At 32.5% G+C, this 21,622-nt stretch overlaps 2 protein-coding genes across 3 annotated transcripts; one reads left to right on the top strand and one right to left on the bottom strand.

The window, feature by feature from the left end:
• Positions 1 to 1,094: 1,094 nt before the first annotated feature.
• Positions 1,095 to 10,479, bottom strand: LOC139499962 (protein mago nashi homolog 2). 2 transcript variants are annotated; one of them, XM_071288630.1, is made up of 5 exons: positions 10,326 to 10,479; positions 4,076 to 4,134; positions 3,551 to 3,661; positions 2,778 to 2,860; positions 1,095 to 1,500 (listed from the first exon to the last, which is right to left on the bottom strand). In XM_071288630.1, the coding sequence occupies exons 1-5, from the start codon at positions 10,417 to 10,419 to the stop codon at positions 1,401 to 1,403; spliced, it is 447 nt and encodes a 148-aa protein (XP_071144731.1). In that variant the 5' UTR covers positions 10,420 to 10,479; the 3' UTR covers positions 1,095 to 1,400. The 2 variants fall into 2 exon arrangements, with proteins under 2 accessions (XP_071144731.1, XP_071144740.1); XM_071288639.1 differs by lacking the exon at positions 10,326 to 10,479 and adding an exon at positions 5,840 to 5,882.
• Positions 10,480 to 10,653: 174 nt separating this feature from the next.
• LOC139499954 (WD repeat domain-containing protein 83-like) lies at positions 10,654 to 19,446 on the top strand. The gene is made up of 7 exons (XM_071288618.1): positions 10,654 to 10,802; positions 13,798 to 14,022; positions 14,414 to 14,526; positions 16,350 to 16,482; positions 17,437 to 17,545; positions 18,207 to 18,321; positions 18,915 to 19,446. The coding sequence occupies exons 1-7, from the start codon at positions 10,724 to 10,726 to the stop codon at positions 19,056 to 19,058; spliced, it is 918 nt and encodes a 305-aa protein (XP_071144719.1). The 5' UTR covers positions 10,654 to 10,723; the 3' UTR covers positions 19,059 to 19,446.
• The last annotated feature ends 2,176 nt before the right edge of the window (positions 19,447 to 21,622 follow it).

Here is a 21,622-nt window from a genome sequence, read left to right as displayed (position 1 = left end):
TTGAGAACCACAACAATAACCTATAATTTGTAAATTCATTGTTTGTCTATTTGTAGATTTGTTGCACACAGAGGAACTTGGTCTATCTCTGCACTTTGTCTGATATTTTGAGACAAGAATATATTTATCAAAATTTCATTTACTGTCCATCAAATACCAAATATAACTGCTGAAAATAATCTTTTCACCTGATAATGATGAAACTTAAAATAGAACAGGCACCAAGTAATGGAAATAGACATTGCTAGTATTAAGTGAGTTAACATGAACATTTTGCTCATGATCAAAATGAACATACACATATGCAGATGCTAATATGTTTCTTTATTCATAAATCTCCTGGCCAAGGCTGTTGTCTGTTTTATGGTCAGGTTGTTGTCTATTTGACTCATTCCCCATTTCCATTCTCAATTCTATTAAGTAGTTAAGCAACTGTATCACTAGCCTCTTAACACTGGGTTTGTGAGTTTAAATCCCACACATGGCAGGTGAATTTGACTACAATCTTCAGTGACTAGGACTGTTAGTTTTACTACCAAGGTCCTGGATCTCTCTGGCTTCCACAACCAATAAAAACTGACGGCTAAATAATAGCACACTAGCGTTGAAAGTGGTATTAAACATCAATCAATCAATCCATGCCATGAGTTTCCCCAATATCACTAGTCAAATTGTATTGATGTCAAAATTATTATCCTTTACAATGGCAATGCAATATTGAAATACTATAATAAACATGTAGTTCTCATTGGAAATCATATCACATCTCCTTATTTTTAAATGTATAATCATTAACATATTTAAAAGAAATGAATTTACTAAAATCAGGTGTTGTTTGAAAGGATGTAAATGGTATTCCATAAGGGCTATTCCAGAAAAAAATGTATGGGGGGGGGGGGGGGGTTGGAAGGCACATTATATTAATAATACATGGGTGATGGGTATCAGAGCAACTTTTCACACTATAATGCACTATAATTCTCAATTACAATTGTCTTGGTGGCGGGTGCTGACAAAAAATGCTTTCCAACCCCAACCCCCTACATTTTTTTCTGGAATAGCCCTAATAAAATATATGGCTGTTTTACAAGATATTTATTTATAAAATGTTTTATTACATATACAACATAAAAACAAACAGATGAATATTTGATGAGTTTACTGTCATTATGAAACTGATGAATTCTGATAATGTTTGAGTATGTTTGTTAGCTCATCATAACAATTCTGTAAAAAGAAATGCTTTTCTAAAATTTAAAAGTTCACAATGGATATTTGTATTTGTCTTTTTTCTGTATGTGCACATGATTAAAATCTTTTTTACATGTCTTATATTTATTCATCTCTCCTGGATCAATATTCTTATAGTCATCATTTAGATCGTTACACATTGTCCATGTTTAGATTGGTTTGATTTTGAAGTGGAGACCAATCAGAGAGAATACTAAACATTTAAGATCTTGAACTAAGTAGTAGAATGTCCTCAGGCCTTCTGGATCTCTGAAAAATAATAATTCAAAATTTGAAATGAATAAAATAGCAATCCATTGATTATAACCCCCCTATTCCTCTTTGTCATGTATTGATTATAAATTTTCTGTACGAGTTTTGATTTATGGTCACAATATAAAGCAAGACATTTCAAAAGATACACTTCTTTTGGGGTACACAAAGTTTTCTATTAGTTTATTTAAAATACTACTGATAGAATATTACTAGTCCCTTGTTGTAGCGGAGTCTTAGAGGACTCTTAGCTATAGGCTGGATTATAGAAGTAAACTTATCTTGATATGAGTAAACTGACCTGGCATAAAGAAAACTGGTGTAGGACAAAGATAAATCATGAATATATGTACCGGGTAACTGACTTGTTCATAATGTAAAAATATTATATTTCTTTCCTCAAATGAAAGTACAAAACTACATATAAGGTAATCATTAAGGCTAGCTAAATGTTTTAATTTTGTATTTTACATATTTTCCAACCTTTATCATTTGATTTTTATAGTCCGTTCTTATGTATTGATGTTACGTCCCAGGTTTGGGGAGGGTTAAGCACTTACAAATATGTTTAAACCAACCAAATTCGTTATGTGCCTTTCCCATGTCAGGAGCCTGTAGTTCAGTGGTTTTCCTTAGTTCATTACTGTCATATTTGATTGTCGTAAATTGTTTTATTTAAATTAAACTGTTAATTTTCTCGATTGAATTGTTTCATATTTTTCATGTCAGGACCTATTATAGCAGACCATATGGTATGTCTTTTTTCTCATTATTGAAGGCCATACAGTTGTCTTTAGTTACTTACATCCACTTTATTTGAAATTTGATGGACAGTTGTCTTGTTGGCAATCATACCTCTCATCTCCTCATTTTTATTATGAATGAACTAGTGATCAGTTTTTCATCAAATTGTAGCAGCATTTTTTGTATTATTAAATTTGAACAATATACAGAGTTTACCTTACACACTACAGATTCAATTCGTTGGAAAACAATTTGCATGGGTTTATAGGTTTGTATGCAGACTTCAGCATAAACAAATTAACCATGAAATAAATTTTCCACAAACATTCAAGTTTTCCATAATCCATGAAAATAAATGATTCCAATGTAGGTTGAATTTATAATATTTTCTTCTATTCACATGTAGAGTGGAATGTTTAAGCAATATTTTTTTGCTGACCAATCATTATTGTGTTCCTTACTTTTGTGCCCATGAGGCATCATATTCCAATCACAGAACTTTATTTTGTAATATTTTATATCCTACTTACTTGCTTTGGTTGACATCAACTAATGATCCAATCTTCGATGTTGTAAATGATATATGTTCATCACCAATTACTATCTCTAATTCCTATAAAATATACATCTTAGGTTATAATATAAAGTGGTTTCAAGCATGTGTAATTGAAATTATATAAATTTAACTGTCAATTAACAAATAAAAATAAACGATGAATGTGTCCAAGGACATAAATGCCTCCGCTCAAGTCTTGAATTACTGACTCTAAATTTTAAGTTAAAAAGAGATAAATATAACTCTAGAGCAGTAAATGACTCAGTGCTCAAATTTAAACACTGTCTTTATACAGTAGGTAGCATTGTGTATGAGTTAGCATAAAATTTTGTTGAGGAAATCTTAAAAGTAAGGGTGAAGAAAATGCAAACTTCAAAGTTATAATGAGGCATTAGTCCATAACCATGAAAACGGTAATTGACTTACTTTTCAAATTCAAACTATGTCTACAAGTTTTGGTTCTTAACATTGTGCAGGATTTTAAATAACAAAAATTTACAATCTCAGTTTGTCATAAGGTACATGTAGGATACTCCAAGGTATTTTTTTTTCAGTTCTGATAGTTTATTTTGATTTTCCTTACAGAAAATGAACATATATTAGCCCTGAAAAGCCTTTTATAGCTTAGTTTACAGTGCCAAGGTCCTTCCTAGTAGTTGAAGGCTGTTAGGTGACCTGTTGGTAATTATATCTGTGATAGGAATTTTTCTAATACATGTACCAAAACTTGTGACATTGATGACTGACCTGTCTTCCTACTCGGTCTGGTGGTGGCCATAACACATCATCTTCCTGCATCAGTTCAGCATCTTCAATTATTCTTTTTAATTCTTCCATCACAGATTTGTGTACATACGACTGAAATTATACAACATTACATTTTTTTTCATTACAAGTTTCTGTCATGGAAGTTTATCACAACTATTTATTTGACAAATGTATTTTATGAATTTTCTATGGATGTCAAGCATTTCAAATGTGTGAAAGTTTATAATGAGATAATTACGCTACAGGTATATAATATCTTCAGGCATTCTGGATATAATCTCAGGAAACATTTCCAAAATAGGGACCTTCTGAGGAAACTTCCGAAAGTGTCAGAAATATATTGGAAAAATGAAGGGACAGTCAAACAAAATATCAGATGAATATACAATCATATTATACTATAATAAAAAATTAATAAACATATTTAACTGTATGGTAAATACAGTGTGTTTAACTCAAAAATAACAAAACAAAATAGGAGTTTCCATTTAAAAGCTCTCTTACCTCTTTCCTGATCATTGTGTCATTCTTGTAGTTGGAATTATTGGCATACCTTAGTTTACCTAAAACAATAAAATTGGTCTATAATTAAAATTTAATTACATGTCTACATGTACAAATGTATGCATCAATTTTTGCATGTTTGTATATTTTATGTATGCATTTTTTATTTTGTGTGTATTTCTATGTTGTGATGTTGTACTATTGTTTCAGAAAAAGGGAGAAGGTTTGGTACCATTAAAACGTTTTTAATCCCACTGCAAATGTTTGTACCTGTCCTAAGTCAGGAATCTGATGTACAATGGTTGTCGTTTGTTTATGTAATTTTAACGTGTTTCTCATTTCTCATATAGATTAGACTGTTGGTTTCCCTTTTGAATGGTTTTACACTATTAATTTTGGGGCCCTTTATAGCTTGTTGGTCGTGTTAGCCAAGGCTCCGTGTTGAAGGCTGTACATTGACCTATAATGGTTTACTTTTATAAATTGTTATTTGGATGCAGAGTGGTCTCATTGGCACTCACACCACATCTTCCTATATCTATTGTACAATGTATGTTCAATCTATGGCTGGTCACAATCTAAACATTGCCAGGTAGTTTCATATTCCGGAAATGGTTTTCCGATGTGTGTTTGACATTTAACATGAACCCTCTCTCTCTTCCTGTTTAACGATTATATAACTTGGCATGTTTTACTATGTTAGTCAATAAATAGACAATATCTCAAGTCGTACATTTGTGTTCACAGTAATGTTTTTATTACGAAATGTCAAACACACATTATTTCTGTGTATAAGAATTGTTTTATTCAATATCAAATTATCCTGCGTTAGGTACATTTTGTACACACAAGAATAAAGCTTAGAAAGTCAATACATGTTACACTTACATGTACTACACTATCATCACCATGTACAAAATGTAGTCATAATTTCTTATCAAGACAATAATATTGCCTTAGCTGTGTTGCAATGAAAAATAGTCTTTCTGCAAAATATGCTTTAACCTTTAAATGCATGTATTGTACATGTAACACTGTTTTTATGAAGTATGTAAATGTATCATTTCTTCTAAGAATTTCTGTCAATCAAGGCACACCTCCATTCACACAGAGGAAAATGTCTATACACAATAATATACTATACATTTATGATGGTCAACACTTGATATATCTAAATTATAAAAATTATTTCCATCTTCACAAAAATCAAAACAATAAAATCTTTCAAAATAACAAATAAAAAAGTTCTATCAATACAAAATCAAATGATTATGAGACCATGTGTGCCTGTCATGCCAATGCAAGCTACCTACATATATATAATATTAATACTTATGATGAGAGGCTGAGAGCTTTGAGACGTTTCAGCCATGAAATTGTTCAGTCTTATGTCATGTTATTTCAGTCATAACTATGTTCTGCCTTGGTTGTTTCAGTCCACTACACTTTTTTTTATAAATGTTTTATCAATATTTTAAATAAAAACTGTTTATGAGGCAAAAATGGCACACACCCTACCAAAATGAACCAGGTGCTCCGCAGGGCGCAGCTTTATACGACCCCAGTGGTCTAACCCTGAACAGTTGGGGAAAATTAGGTCACAATATTCAAGCTTGAACGTGTGAATTTTGATTGTGATCAAATTTTTGACATAATATAGGTTTGATCATGAGATCCCCCCCCCCCCCCCCCAATTTATTGAAACCCCCCCTTGGAGCAATAACCCTTAAACTCAATCCCATGCTTTCCTTTGTAATATTGAACCTTGTAGTACGATTTCAGAGAGATCCATACACTTAAACACAAGTTATTGTCATGATTGTTTGGAAACTAGAAATATGCTTCTTTTTGGCCCTTTTTTGGCCCTTAATTCCTACATATTTTGGGCAATTAACCCAAAACTTAATCCCAGCCTCCCCTTTGTTATATGGTACATTGTGGTACAATTTCAGAGAGATCCATGCAATTACACACAAGGTATTGTCTGGAAACTAGAAAAATGCTTGTTTTGGCCCCTTTTTGGCCCTTAATTCCAAGGTTGGGCGGTAAATACCACCCCCGGTATTTACCTGTGGTATTTACCGGTATTTACCGCCCCGGACAATACTCTCCAAGTGGTCAATACTGGCAAATACTGGTCAATTGACATTTTCATGGTTGTTTTTACTATTAATTGAAGTAAAAAATATACTTAAACTTTAATTTTTATGCATGTGTCAGCTTATAAAATTAATCAATTTGATATGTTTTATTCATTTATAACACTTATTCCTACTGATTTAAAATTTAGTTATTCAAATTATGATATTGTATACTAATTCCTAAACTTTGGCCCAATAACCCCTTAACCCTTTCCTCCATTGAATTTTTTTATTTGCATACTTGATTCGCATAGGATTTTTCAATTAAATACTGAAAATATGCTTTAAAGTATTAATGCATTGCGAAAAACAAATAGTTCATCAATTAAATTAAAGTCAAACATTCCTATGATATTCCTTTTCATATTGGATACAAATTTTATTGAGTCTACTAAAGACACTTTGTAGTCCAAGATTTTCAGCTGATGTCAGGGCCGTAACTAGGGTTCCAATTCAGGGGAGGCAGGGGTTTGGGGCCGCCGATTGAGGCCCCTAAGAGAGGGGGTTTGGGGGCGCAGCCCCCCGCCGATTTTTTTCTCTCAGTATAATGACTAAAAATGACCCGTTTTCCTTCTATTTCCTTTCATTAAGAAACATCAGTATTGCTTGAACCTGGAAGCAATTTTTATGCAAAAAGAAGCTGAGATTGCTGTTCGGGGTGAGCCAAGGCTCCGTCTTGAAGGCCGTACTTTGACCTATAATTATTAACATTAAATACATTGTGACCGCAGATTTTTTTCTCAATAAAATCAGTGGCTAAAAATGACCCGTTTTCCTTCGATTTCCTTACTTTAAGAAACATCAGTATTGCTGGATCCTGGAAGCAATTTTTATGCAAACAATTATTATCTGTATTTAAAGATATTTTTGTTAGAAATCAAACTGGTAAGTTAAAAAAAAAACATATAAAGCGATATCATAGAACGCAAGATATCTTTTTTATCGAGGACCTTGAATTTCAATATTGTTGAAAGCTAAACAGACATGTATATAACTACAACCAGGGACTTTGAAAGTTTCTATACTAGTATATACTTAGTATAGAAAGTCCCTGCTACAACGAATGGGAGTGTTTAAAACTACTAAGGCATTGACCAAAATGTCCTCGTACGTTCGGGAGACGTTAAAAAAATTATCCAACAGCTGATTCAGCCGATTCACAATACAAAGGGAACTTCCTCTGCTTAATTGAGCTCCTAAATAAATGTGAATAGTTAAGTTTTATTCAAAATTGTCGAAAGCAAAGTTTCATATATATATGTGTTCTCGTACGAATACTGAATAACAGACGGAAGGCCACACGAGAAAAATAAAATAAAACAAATACTGAAACGGTTCACTATCGATCAAAAATCTGGGAAATGACATATATCACGTATCATTAGAACACTGTTAAAACTGTAAACTTAGGTTGTTTATAATATAAATTCAAGTTCTTCGTGTACATATTGTCAATATTTCATTTTATTACTTGAAAAAAAAAATTGGTGTAGAGAATTCAGGGGAGGCAGTTGCCTCCCCTGCCTCATAGGTAGTTACGGCCCTGGATGTAATACCTAGGCGTCAAAAGGCGTCATTATGGAGTAAAGGGGGTGGCGTCAAAAGGCGTCATTATGGAGGAAAGGGTTAAATGAATCCAAACCTTCTACTTGTGATTTTAAACATTGCAGTATACTTTCAGAGCAATTGAAATACTGGTAAACAAGTTATTATCCTGAAACTAGAAAAATGCTTGTTTTGGCCCCTTTTGGGCCCCTAATTCCTAAACGGTTCGGACCATCATCCCCAAAATAAATCCCAACCTTCCTTTTGTGGTATTGAACCTTCTGGAAAAATTTCGTTAAGATCTATTCACTTAAACTAAAGTTATTATCCGGAAACCAAAGTCTCTTCGGACGACGACGACATCATACCATTATACGAACCCAAAATTTTTTTGGGGTCGTATAAAAACATACCTCAATACCTGCCAACATTTCAAAATGCCCATGGGGGTTTTATGCGCAAGATGGCTCATATAGTCCTACAAAACCTTCAAGGGGGGTCTTCAAATATATTTGAATGTTGTTTTTTGGCTTCTTCATACTTTTACAAGCCTATAGCTATTGTATAATCATGATCAATATACCACTTTCTAGTTCATCTGTCACTGGAAAAAACTTGTCAATTATACGTGCCTTTGAGACGTCATTTAACAGATCGAGGGGATCGCCTGTTTCCCTGCACTATTAACGTTTATCAAGCGTCTTAGTGATCATCATTGTGCAGGATAAACTAGAAATAAAGTTTGTTCAGTAGGTACTTAATCACAATTCCCTAATGTCAGACAGCGGTGCTGATTGTCAATTATGAGAATTTAGTTTGCTGAATAATTCATGCAATATAGCTTTAGAGTTTTAAAGATAAAAGTAACTCCCTCAGCCCAAGTCTGCAATCAACTCCCAATAAACGTATTTACACTTTTGGTATTTAGCTGAATCTTGCCTCCGAATGACCTTAGATCTACTCCTAATCACCTTTTGACGTCAAGCAACAATCACTTTCAAATTGTGACGTCAAATATTTTAAATTATGATGTCAAAGTTTACGGGAACCTGTGTGATTTTAAGTAATGGCGGACAAATTTGCATACAAGTGTAAATTATACGTCTATTAACTTTCAAATAGTGAAATACTATCCCCGAGGAACCAGTAATGACGCACCTAACGTTGTGTTTGTCTCGGCATTTAATCTACCATTTAAAAGAAAAAGAAACACGGAATAGAATGAAAGATTGATCACTTGTTGATGTATTTCAATCATTAAACAGTTGATTTTTGAAACAGTAAAAGCAATAAAAATCATGTTTGCTAACATTACAAACGGACTGTCAACTTATGATGGGTACCAGTAATGACGCACTATAAACAAACCAGTAAAAACCACTTGCAGTGTACCTGATGTTCGAAAAATTGCTTCAATCCGGATAATTTAAAGTTAACACTATTCAACAAATTTAATTTTAATAACAAATTTTGACATTTACAGTCACTTTTATGATCATGTTGATAGCAACACAATTTTTTTCATTAATTTAATTGTAACCTATATTTTATTTCAAATTTTATATAAAATTGTTCAAAATTTATCAAAGTGACATATATATTCCATATACTTGAAAATAAGAAGTAATTGCATTCATAAAACAACATTGACATTAAAACATTTATCAATGCATACTTCGTACAATGAATGAAAAAAATCGATAAACAATAGAAAATTATATAAGCGACGATCATTTGTTCTACAGTGATTCCCGCTTAAATGTAAAACCATGTCACATGACAGTCATATGATTTGAAAAACACAAACTGGGGCAGCATGTGCATACATACTTTTGCCGGCCAAAGTGGATTTAGGACTGATAATCATTCTGGGAAGGGTAGACTATTTTTGACCTTAATAAAATGGCAGAAATTGCATTATCTTTGCTAATTCAAGCAATAATAACATTTCTGGACAGAGTTTGAGGCATCTATGTTGTAGTCATATGACCTTCACCATCATGTTATGAATAGTAATTATCGATGACGTCACATCTTTTGTTTAGAAATATAAAACCCAAAACTAAATTGGTGCGTCATTTCTGGTCCGCGTCAAAACAGGTACCAAGACGATATAAAGTTACAAAAGGTAAAAAATTGAAAATTTCTTTCAATCTAAAATACAAAATATAGGTATAACTGTAACTATACTATTATTACATGGCCGAAGTGGTCAAATTATGGCTGACACGACCAAGGCCAAAACGTCTTTAATTACCTTTGAGAAAGGGAAGTAACTCTTGCTAAATATTTGTATCTATTCAATTAGTGAAATAGTTATTTATATGAATGTTTTCCTCTATCACAAGTTTCAACTGCCTCATATTCGACTCTATTTTGCACGTGAAGATTCGGTCATTATTTTACAAAATGCACTTTGTAAACCTCTTTATATTTTCTATAACCCACGCTTTCGCTTTTAGCTTTACATCGCCGAAAGTGAAAGTGATTTCTTCCCAACCCAGATGTAATACGACTAGTTAGGATCATAATTTGATTCTTTAGTGGTCAAAATATAACTTTACCATCAGGCCGGAACTCAAATTCTAAGAATTCATGCCCAAATTTTCCTTTATGTCCAACATAATACCGCAAATAAAAATCCGTGGATGTCGCCATTTTTTTCAAGATAAAACTAATGAAGAAATTGTAACGGACGGATTCGGAACAGAGTTACGGCTATATTCTTTTGAGGAAAATATTCCATCTTTGAGAAATGTTTTGTTCAAATCTATATTTTTTGGTATCTTGAAATATTTGCATTTTTTTAATAAACAATAAAATGATGATTGTATATACTAATATAATACAACCATTCGAAAATTGATAGTCATTCCGTATGGGTTCCTTAACTTAGACTCTGTAAAATCTGGTTCCCTAATACGAAGTTTAAACCAGTCGCTGTAGATTTCCACTAAAAAAAATGAGAAATGATATTCCATCTACTCTAACGCGTACAATTGTGTGTAAACAGGGTGCAGTGCGTGCTGTCAGATTTAATGGTAATGAGACCCTTTTAAAAACCTAATATTTTGATGTTCATCATAATATGAGGCAGGCATTACCTGTGAATGGGGACGAAGTCTATGATTTTTTTTTTTGTAACTTTTTAAAATATTTGTGAAAAAAAGAAACGGAAATACCGTAACGTTTCCGATTTTGGTTCTGTTGTTAGGGATTTTACGAGGTCATTTTACTTGTGCCGTTATTTAAGTTATGATGTCATGTTCAATGTAAACAAAATAACGCAATGCATACGGTAACGTTTATTCATATCAAAGCCAAAGAATGATTAAAAATGAAATATTGGAATTGTGTTCCTCGAGTTCCTATATTTTACTAGACTAATCAAAGTCTCACGACAACAAGACCGGAAAAAGGAAGTAGGTTTCTGCGTTCTTCGCAGATCCGGAAATTAAAAAATACGACAAAAAAAAATTGAACGAATTGGAGTTCATTAGTACAATAAAAAATTCGGGAAAATTTTCCCAATTTTTTTTTTTTTATTTTTTTTTTTATTGATTTTTCTACTGTTATTGGGGACTTCGTCCCCATATAAATTTCTTAATTATATAGACAAATGTATTTTGATTAGACATTCATCAGTGGGAATAATTGCATAATATTGAAGTGTGAGTTTTGTATAGATTGCTTGTTATAAGTGTCAAAATTGTTGGCTGTTATCTGAGATTACTATAACACTGTGTTATAGTAATCTCAGCTGTTATGTTTTATTGTTGTTTTGTTTTTTATATGTTTTTATATGTGTTCATGTGTTTCAGCGATGATCCTTTTGTACTGGATTTTATACTGAATAAAATTAGTTAGTTAGTTAGTTAGTTATAAATAATCTTTGTATGAAAGTTTGAATGCTCTGTATAAGCCTCTTTTCTGTGGAGTACCACCAAAGAGGACATTTTGTGTCTTTTAACCAGAAAGTAAACTTCCTTAAAACATGGATAATAACACTGCATTAAAATATAGAAACATCCACATTCATATGATTTGCTTAACCTAAATAATGGTATAAGGCATGTACAGTGGAGTCCCCGGTGTATGTGCGGCTGGTGATATCCCGCATTACCTGATTTCGTCATATCAGCAATGTAACACTAATAGAATCATTCTTGTAATTGTTTTAGTTTCCGAAGGAACAGAAAAGATAAAAATTGATAAGTTAAACATTAACTTTATAACTGCAATGATTAACCATATTTAGACAATCTCTATTAAAAATATTACATCATCCGATAAAATTTGTTTCATTTAAGTTGAATTTAACTCTGATTGAAATTAATTTTTCTCTGCATCCTTGGCACATGTGGCAGTTTGCATGATTCAAATTCAACTATATTTTGTAATATATTAAAAATCTTTCCTTTTTTCCAAATAATCTATTTTTAAAAGGCATGTGCGAAATCACCGAACATTTGAAGAACTCTTAAAACACGGGTTTCCCAATTTTGGACACACATTACACAAAATCCAAAGGGTGAAACCACAGAAACAAAACGTTTTATGAAATAAAAGTTTGAAATGAATTGTTTGATGCAGTGAAACAGTTTCACACAATATTATCCGATTATTGGTTGTATCATTTTGAAAAAGTGAATTCATAGGTCTAAGTCTCAGATACTCCAAACTGCACTGTAACCTTTGACAGTGGTGTAACAGTACAACATATGAACAAACCATAAAAAAGTACTCACAGTTACTGACCACTTGTGCAAAGCCAATTACAACTAAGTATAATAAAGAAAAATCATGTATCTTAAACTGTCAACGTATATTTGTTCCGCCTAACAGAAGTTCCACTGGAAACTTTGTTATAAATAGTGTCATAATACCTATTATTGCATAGCAATATAATATTTCCCACAGAAAGTAACCAAAAGTTAGCGTGCAATAAATTCCAATATTGCACTAGTGCAATAAATCTTCAAAATTCATGACGTCATCAATGTCAAAATCTCAGTTTAAACCAATTTGTACTTTCAAATATTATATTGCTATACAATAAAAGGATTATTGCATGAATATTGGGGAATATTGTCCCTCGTAGAACATATATTCTAATGCAATTATTTTGTAACAATGGTTCTGATTGGATGACAGTAAGCGTAAAATTCTCTATCTCCTTGTCTGTAACTAAGGAAGCCGACATTTTGAATTGCTGAATATATTGACATGTAATTTCTACAATAATAAGCCAAAAAACTCACATGTTGCACCTAAAAATCTTCTTTTTATCAAATTTTATTACATTCTGAAGCGGCACAGAAGCCAGAAAACGCCCGGTGTTTATGTTTGACGCCGGCAGCATACCTATGACGTCACCTAGTGTAGGGACCAAAGAAGATAACATCTTTTCGCGGAATTTTCTTTAATGAAGATTTTATACTGAAATAATGATTAAAATTTAATTATGAACTTGTTTTGCATTAGAATAGAGATAACTGTATTGTATTTGAAGCTTTGCGAACGTCCATCGGTAGTTTTACTGTCGCAAATACCCGTTTACCTGTCTCCGCTCCGCGTCGCCAGGTAAACTAAATTTGCGACAGTAAAACTACCGATGGACGTCCTTAAAGCTTCAAATACAATACAGTTATCTCTTAATTGCACTAACAAGCTCGTGCAATATAAAAATCTACTCGGGACAATATTCCCCAATATTCATGCAATAACCCTATATTCCTGTTTGAACAAATATTCTATACCATTTATTCCGTTAGGAACATATACTGTAATATTTATTCCTGTGGAAATAATATTCCAGAATAATTCTTCCTTTTGGAACTTATATTATGAAGGAACTTCTATTCCGTGACAGCCAGATGGAAGAAATACAAATTATATACACATGTTACATATAGAGTTATTCCTCTTTGTACTGTTTGTCTCATCTCCCTTAAATACATGTTTGGTCTTCAAACATAATTTTTTTATATTTAATAATTATCAGTGAATCAATAGAGTTTGCTTTCCTATTTGCAGGAGATGGTAACTACTGTATAACTTGTGGAAGTGACAAATCTGTCAAATTATGGAATCCACATAGGGAGGTATTATTGAAGACATACAGTGGACATGGGTATGAGGTTCTGGATGCTCAGGCATCATGTGATAACAGTCAGATATGTTCCTGTGGAATGGATAAATCAGTCGTCGTATTTGATGTTGCCACTGGTAATGCAGTGAGGAAATATAGAGGCCATGCAGGTAAGGTTTAACAGTAAAATACAGTTCTTTGGAATGGATAAATATGTTGTATAGAATATAACCTGTTGTTAATTATGAGGACATCCTTTGAATATGCAGCATACTAATGGGTTCTTATTTTAACTGGTTTCTAAATATATATAATATTGATTCTTTGGAAGAAAAAAAATCTATAGACAATTAATTATAATTTTTCATTTAGAATCAATTCATATTTTTATTTGGCCCATCAAACAAGTAACTAGAAGAAGTTGCTTCTCTGTTTGACAGATTTCTTATATAATACCAGAAATGTAAGCAAATTTTGTTGTTTAATTCAGGCATTAGGAGGAGGTGCTATAAAAAAAGCACAATTTAATAGTTATACTAAACAATTGTTTTTTTCTTGTAGGAACAGTGAATTGTGTAAAATTTAATGAAGAATCAACACTGGTATTGTCTGGTTCTGTAGATGGAACTATCAGGACATGGGATTGTAGAACTCGTAAAATGGATCCCATTCAGGTAAACAGGGCCGTAACTAGGGTTCGAATTCAGGGGAGGCAGCGTTTTCCTTCGATTTCCTAACTTTAAGAAACATCAGTATTGCTTGAACCTGGAAGCAATTTTTATGCAAAAACAAGCCGAGACTGCTGTTCCGGGTGAACCAAGGCTCCGTCTTGAAGGCCATACTTTGACCTAATATTATTTACATTAAATACATTGTGACCGCAGATTTTTTCTCAATAAAATCAGTTGCTAAAAATGACCTGTTTTTCTTCGATTTCCTTACTTTCAGAAACATTAGTATTGCTGGATCCTGGAAGCAATTTTTATGCAAACAATTATTATCTGTATTTTAAGATATTTTGGTAGAAATCAAACTGGTAAGTTAAAAAAAAACATAAAGCAAGATCATTATAACGCAAGACATTTTTTTTTATCGAGAAACGGCTTTAATTTCAATATTGTTGAAAGCTGAACAGAAATGTATATAACTACAACCTGGGACTTTCTATAGTAGTATATACTTAGTATAGAAAGTCCCTGCTACAACACAATGGGAGTGTTTAACTACTAAGGCATTGACCAATCCATAATGTTCTCGTACGATCGGGAGACGTTAAAAAAATGATCCAACAGCTGATTCAGCCGGTAACGAATTTCCGATATCATAAAAGATTCACAATACAAAGGGAACTTCATCTGCTTACTTGAGCCCCTTTATAAGTGTGAATAGTTATGTTTTTTTTCAAAATTGTTGAAAGCAAAGTTTTATATGTGTCTTGTACGAATACTGAATAACAGACGGTTGGCCACACGAAAAAATAAAATAAAGCAAATACTGAAACGGTTCACTATCGATCAAAAATCAGGAAAATGACAGACATATGACGTATCATGATAACACTGTTAAAACTGTAAACTTGTTTTGTTTATAATATAAATTCAATTTCTTCGTGTACATATTGTCCATATTTCATTTTATAACTTCAAAACAAAATTTGGTGTAGAAAATTCACGGGAGGCAGTTGCCTCCCCTGCCTCATAGGTAGTTACGGCCCTGGTAAAAGATTAATGGAAATTTTGTATAATTTGTGACATTAAATGATAGAGGTTGATAAATAAATGTAGCATCCCTACAGGTACATTGTAACATGTTTATGAAACTGTAAGGTAATAGGATTGTAAACAAAAGAGATAAACCATACAGGTAAAGTATTCTCTTATTTTGTGATGCCATGGTACTGTAGAGGTCATTAGATTTATCTTGTATGAACTGAAGATATTATATAAAAAAGAAGATGTGGTATGATTGACAATGAGACAACTCTCCACAAGAGACCTGGTCACCAAATGACACAGAAATTATCAATTATAGGTCACTGTACGGCCTTAAACAATGAGCAAAGCCCATACAGTTTGATCTGGTATCTGGTTCTGTTGATTGGACTGTTGAGAATCAGACAGGTTATTTAGTGTCAATTCTTATTGTGGGACCCTTTGAACATAAGATAGGTTATTAAATGGTACCTACACAGGTAAAGTTTTGTCATGTCCTTTAAATTTGACTATCAGGACATTGAAGTACAGAAAACATTAAATGGAACATGCACTGATCTGTACATGCTCACTTAATGTCAATAAATGTACATATATTGTCTGGTTCTTATGATGGGATTATAAGGACATGCAGAATTGAAAAGGATGGAAGAAGTCATTTAATGGAACTTATATATAGTTAAAAACACTTTCTAGGCAGAATTTAGTATTTACGGTACATGATATTCCTTTCTTTGAAACCTAAATTTATTTTTTGTATGTAACCTTCACGTTTATATATCCAGATTCTTGATGAGGCTACAGACAGTGTGACATCTTTACAAGTATCGGATTATGAAATTTTATCAGGATCAGCTGATGGCTGTATCAGAAGATATGACTTACGCAATGGTAAAATGTTTGTAGATTTTATTGGAAGTAAGTACCATAAGACTCATTTAATAGTAATGACTTGATTAACTACATATCTAGATGCCAATATTAAAAAAATTATTAATTAACTACACTGTTATTGGACTTAATATGATGAAAACTGCCTATGCAGTATAAGGTTTCAACTCGGCCAATACAGAATAACTCAGCCAGTACAATTTTTTTTATAAAATCACGATAAACACAAACTGAAGGTAAACAATTGTTTGGAAGACACAGTTTCATCTACTCACCATGAACATGCTGAAACGTTCAGTATGGCATATATTTCAGGATAAAATTGGTCCTCGACCAGCTGTATTGGCCTCCAGCTTCGCCTCAGGCCAATACAGCAAGCCTTGGACCAATAACAAGGCCAATACAGAAATACTTACGTAATAATATCATAGTATAAAACATTGTAAAAGACAAAAGCATATTCTGTGATAAGATAATGTGATAATTTAGTTTTTCAACAATATAAATGTTAGAAGATGTGTTACAATTGCCAATGAGACACCTTTATACCAGAGAACAAATGACATAAAAGTAAGCAACTATAGTTAAACAGACAAGCTTCAACAATGAGCAAAACCCATACTGCATAACAAGCTTTAGAAAGTCCAGAAATTACAAATGTTAAAAAAGTTCAAATAAATAAAACAATCAATGGAAAAACAACTAAGTATTACAAAAAAAAATCAAACTCACATTTATTTTATAGTCAAATCAGCAGTGCAGTAGAAAGTAAAATCACAAAAATACTGATCTTCAAGAAAATTCAATTGTAAAGTCCCTAATCAAATGGCAAAATCAAATGACAAAACACATCAAAGGAATGGACAACAACTGTCATATTCCTGACTTGGTACAGGCATTTTCAAAAGTAGCGCTAGTAGTATACATGTATGAAGATGTATGAAAAGTCTTTTCACTATTAGCTTCTCTTTTCATTTTCAGAATCTGTGTCTTCCACATCTTTTACCAGAGATGGTCAGTGTGTGTTGACAAGTACTATGGATGATTCTATTAAACTGATGGATAAAGATACAGGAGAAATGTTAAATGAGTATGTATTGTTCCTCGTGTGTTTGGCTGCAGTTGTCAGTTTTGTGTTAGCCAGAAGCTCTCAGCTGTGTATATATCAAACACCATGTTTGCCTCAAATGTATGTGTCTAGCACATTAAAGTCAAACACACAATAAAAAACTTGATAAAAGCAAGCATGTTCTTGCGACTACAAGAAATTAAGATGGACACAGCTGTTTGTTAAATAAATCTACAAAACTGTTGAATACACAAAATATTCACTGATTTCTGCTCTGGAAGCTAGACAGTGGGTGTGTTTAACAAAGACTCAAAATCTTTTTTCCCTGGTGGATCTTGAAGAAAACTGCTAGTCCTCACTACTACAAAATAATAACATTTTGTGGGTCCTTTGCAAATTTTGGTGGTCAAATCCTTCGGACCACCACTTTTCGAGAACTTTTGTGTTTATTGTTAAATGTTTCATGGACTATTTCTACCACAGTTAAGTAAAAAATATTGAAAAGGATTTTAGCTGAGGGCAGTAATGTGATGGTCAGACCTATCTGAACTGGAGAAACAAACCAAATGAAAGTTGTGTATGCTTAATTTGGAATTCATTCTAATTAAAGAGACACATATTTTTCTTTGTTTTTTTATACTTCTAAATTTAATTTTAACATACTCCTATCATTTTATTTTAGGTTCAAAGGTCACCAGAATCATGACTATAAAATTGACAACTGTTTGAATCGTGAGGACACATGTGTTGTATCTGGTTCAGAAGATGGATATGTATATTTCTGGGATTTAGTAGAGGTGATTATTATAGGTGTGGTAAATAGGTCATTCTATGATTCAGAGCTTATTTATTACCCCTCCTTAAGAGGAAATAAGAAAAACTAGGACACCATAACAAAAATTAAGACCTTTTTTTGTTTTTTTGTACATTATTTTTTTTTTGTCATCATCATCAGAGGTTTATTTTGTAAGGTGTGAGAAGCTATGGGCCCTTGATCTCCCCTTTTGTTGAAAAACTTTTGTTGGTTATTTAGGAATCACTGAAGCATGACTGGAGTGGGTCCCAGTTGGCCCCCACCTAAGAACATTTCTGGATCTGCCACTGATCAATAAATGATTGGAATGAGTGTAAGGTCTGTATAGAAATTTTCTTAAGAAAATTTTGATCTGAATATTGATAATATTAAAATAAAAAGATATGTTATGATTGCAAATGAGACAACTCTCAACCAAAACATTTATGCAGTTAAGTTCAAAAAGGTAAAAAAAATCAACTGAGCTCAGCCTTCAATTCTTTTCATTTCTATTCATTTTAATCATGTTTAAACAGTTTGGAAATTCTGTATCAAATTTTAGCTAATATGAGAATATTCAATTATTCTTTTTTTAAGGCAAAAGTTATTCATAAGATGCAACATGAAGGTCATAAAGTGGTACATTCCTTGACATTCCATCCAACAGAAACATGTCTAATTACAGCAGCGGCTGATAAAATATATGTGTGGCGGTCAAGTCCAGCCAGTGAAGATGGATGAATAGACATACTGCTGATGATAAAAAAAAAGTGTAACGATCAAGTGAGGCCAGCAACCATTAATCAATGGCCATGCTGATGACAAACATTTTTTTGTCATCTACTCATCTTACTGACTATTTTAACCAGTCAAGTGATTTGTCAACCAATGTTGTGGTATATTGAAAAAGAGATACTTTCAAAACTGTTTGTCCATCAATTGTAATCAACAGAACAGTGCATAGTATAGGGGATTATCATCCGATAACAACTAACAGTTTTAATGAGGAAGATCAGAGAACATCATTTAAATGTTAAAAAAAAACACTAGCTATTACAAAGTTATTACATTATATGATTTAGATTAAAATGATTTATAACTAACATTAAAAGTGTTATTTAATCAAAGATATATATGTGTGAATAATTGTATCATGTTAATTATCTATGGGATGTTCCATTTAAACATACAGGGAATACCATCTACTAGTGGGTGTGTTACTGTGTTTGTAAATCAAAAGTATAAGAGAAATTCTAAAATTAGCTCTATAAATGTTTATTCCATTTTCATAGTACTTTCTTTCCCTGGGAACATGGTATGTTTTAATTTTAAAGTAAACGATAAAGAAATTAGAATTTTAAACTAAAATACAGACACAAGTTTTGCCCTTGAATTATGTTTTGGTGCAGTTATTATGATAGCCTTCTTTTTATACGCCCGTCGTCTTTTAGACGGGACGTATTATGGTATACCGTTGTCCGTCTGTCTGTCTGTCCGTCCATCTGTCCGTCCGTCATCCACAATTCGGACAATAACTCAAAAACAGTTTCACCAACTTCCATGAAACTTAAGTGAATTGTTTATATCTATTGACGTAAGCTCCCTTTCGTTTTTTTTTAATTTCAGATTTTAAGTTTTGGATTTATGGGGCTTTATTCATAAAAAAAGGGGGATTTTCAACACTTCGGACAATAACTCAAAAAGGCTTTCACCAATGTCCATGAAACTTTGGTGTATTGTTTATATCTATTGATGTAAGCTCCCTTTCAATTTTTATAAATTTCAGATTTTACATTTCCGTGTTATGAATTTTTATGCTTAAAACTAGAGGCTCTAAAGAGCCTGTGTCGCTCACCTTGGTCTATGTGCATATATTAAACAAAGGACACAGATGGATTCATGACAAAATTGTGTTTTGCTGATAGTGATGTGTTTGTAGATCTTACTTTACTGAACATTCTTGGTACTTACAATTTTCTCTATCTATAATAAACTTGGACCTTTAGATACAGTGAAAAATATTTTGTAAAAATTTACAAAAATTTACCAAATTAGTGAAAATTGTTAAAAATTGAATAAAATGGGCAACAACTCCTTAAGGGGTCAACTGACGATTTTGGTCATGTTGACTTATTTCTAGATCTTATTTAGCTGAACATTATTGCTGTTTACAAGTTATCTCTATCTATAACAATATTCAAGATAATAACCAAAAACAGCAAAATTTCCTTAAAATTACTAATTCAGGGGCAGCAACCCAACAACAGGTTATCCGATTTATCTGAAAATTTCAAGGCAGATAGATCTTGACCTGTTACATAATTTTATCACTGTCAGATTTGCTCTAAATGCTTTGGTTTTTGAGTTATAAGCCCAAAACTGCATTTTACCCCTATGTTCTATTTTTAGCCATGGCGGCCATCTTAGATGGTTGGCCGGGTCACCGGACACATTTTTTAAACAAGATACCCCAATGATGATTTTGGCCAAGTTTGGTGTAATTTGGCCAAGTAGTTTCAGAGAAGAAGATGTAAAAGATTACTAAGATTTACGAAAAATGGTTAAAAATTGACTATTAAGGGCAATAACTCCTAAAGGGGTCAACTGACCATTTCGGTCATGTAGACTTATTTGTAAATCTTTTTTTGCTGAACATTATTGCTGTTTACAGTTTATCTTTATCTATAATAATATTCAAGATAATAACCAAAAACAGCAAAATTTCTTTAAAATTACTTATTCTGGGGCAGCAACCCAAAACCGGGTTGTCCAATTCATCTGAAAATTTCAGGGCAGGTAGATCTTGACCTGATAAACAAATTTACCTCTGTCAGATTTACTCTAAATGCTTTGGTTTTTGAGTTATAAGCCAAAAACTGCATTTTACTCAAGGTTCTATTTTTAGCCATGGCGGCCATCTTGATTGGATGGCTGGGTCACTGGACACATTTTTCAAACTACATACCCCAAAGATGGTTGTGGCCAAGTTTGGATTGATTTGGCCAAGTAGTTTCAGAGGAGAAGATTTTTGTAAAAGATTACTAAGATTTACGAAAAATGGTTAAAAATTGACTATAAAGGGCAATAATTCCTAAAGGGGTCAACTGACCATTTCGGTCATGTTGACTTATTTGTAAATATTACTTTGCTGAACATTATTGCTGTTTACAGTTTATCTCTATCTATAATAAAATTCAAGATAATAACCAAAAACAGCAAAATTTCCTTAAAATTACTAATTCAGGGGCAGCAACCCATCAACAGGTTATCCGATTTATCTGAAAATTTCAGGGCAGATAGATCTT

The sequence above is a fragment of the Mytilus edulis genome, chromosome 1 (genome assembly GCF_963676685.1).
Source record: "Mytilus edulis chromosome 1, xbMytEdul2.2, whole genome shotgun sequence".
Lineage (NCBI taxonomy): Eukaryota > Metazoa > Mollusca > Bivalvia > Mytilida > Mytilidae > Mytilus > Mytilus edulis.
Note: the sequence above shows the minus strand (reverse complement) of the source record. Positions and strands in the feature narration are given on the sequence as shown.

Bases quoted from the DNA above. Each gene is read 5' to 3' on its own strand.
- LOC139499962 (XM_071288630.1), bottom strand. From the start codon at position 10,419: ATGGCGACATCCACGGATTTTTATTTGCGGTATTATGTTGGACATAAA. The intron at 4,135-10,325 runs GTAAAGTTATAT...TTATTGTTTTAG, and splicing joins ATTTGAGTTCCGGCCTGATG to GTAAACTAAGGTATGCCAAT. The intron at 1,501-2,777 runs GTAAGTAGGATA...ATTATTTTTCAG, and splicing joins GTTGATGTCAACCAAAGCAA to AGATCCAGAAGGCCTGAGGA.
- LOC139499954 (XM_071288618.1), top strand. From the start codon at position 10,724: ATGAGAAATGATATTCCATCTACTCTAACGCGTACAATTGTGTGTAAA. The intron at 14,527-16,349 runs GTAAACAGGGCC...TTATATATCCAG, and splicing joins GTAAAATGGATCCCATTCAG to ATTCTTGATGAGGCTACAGA. The intron at 17,546-18,206 runs GTATGTATTGTT...ATTTTATTTTAG, and splicing joins ACAGGAGAAATGTTAAATGA to GTTCAAAGGTCACCAGAATC.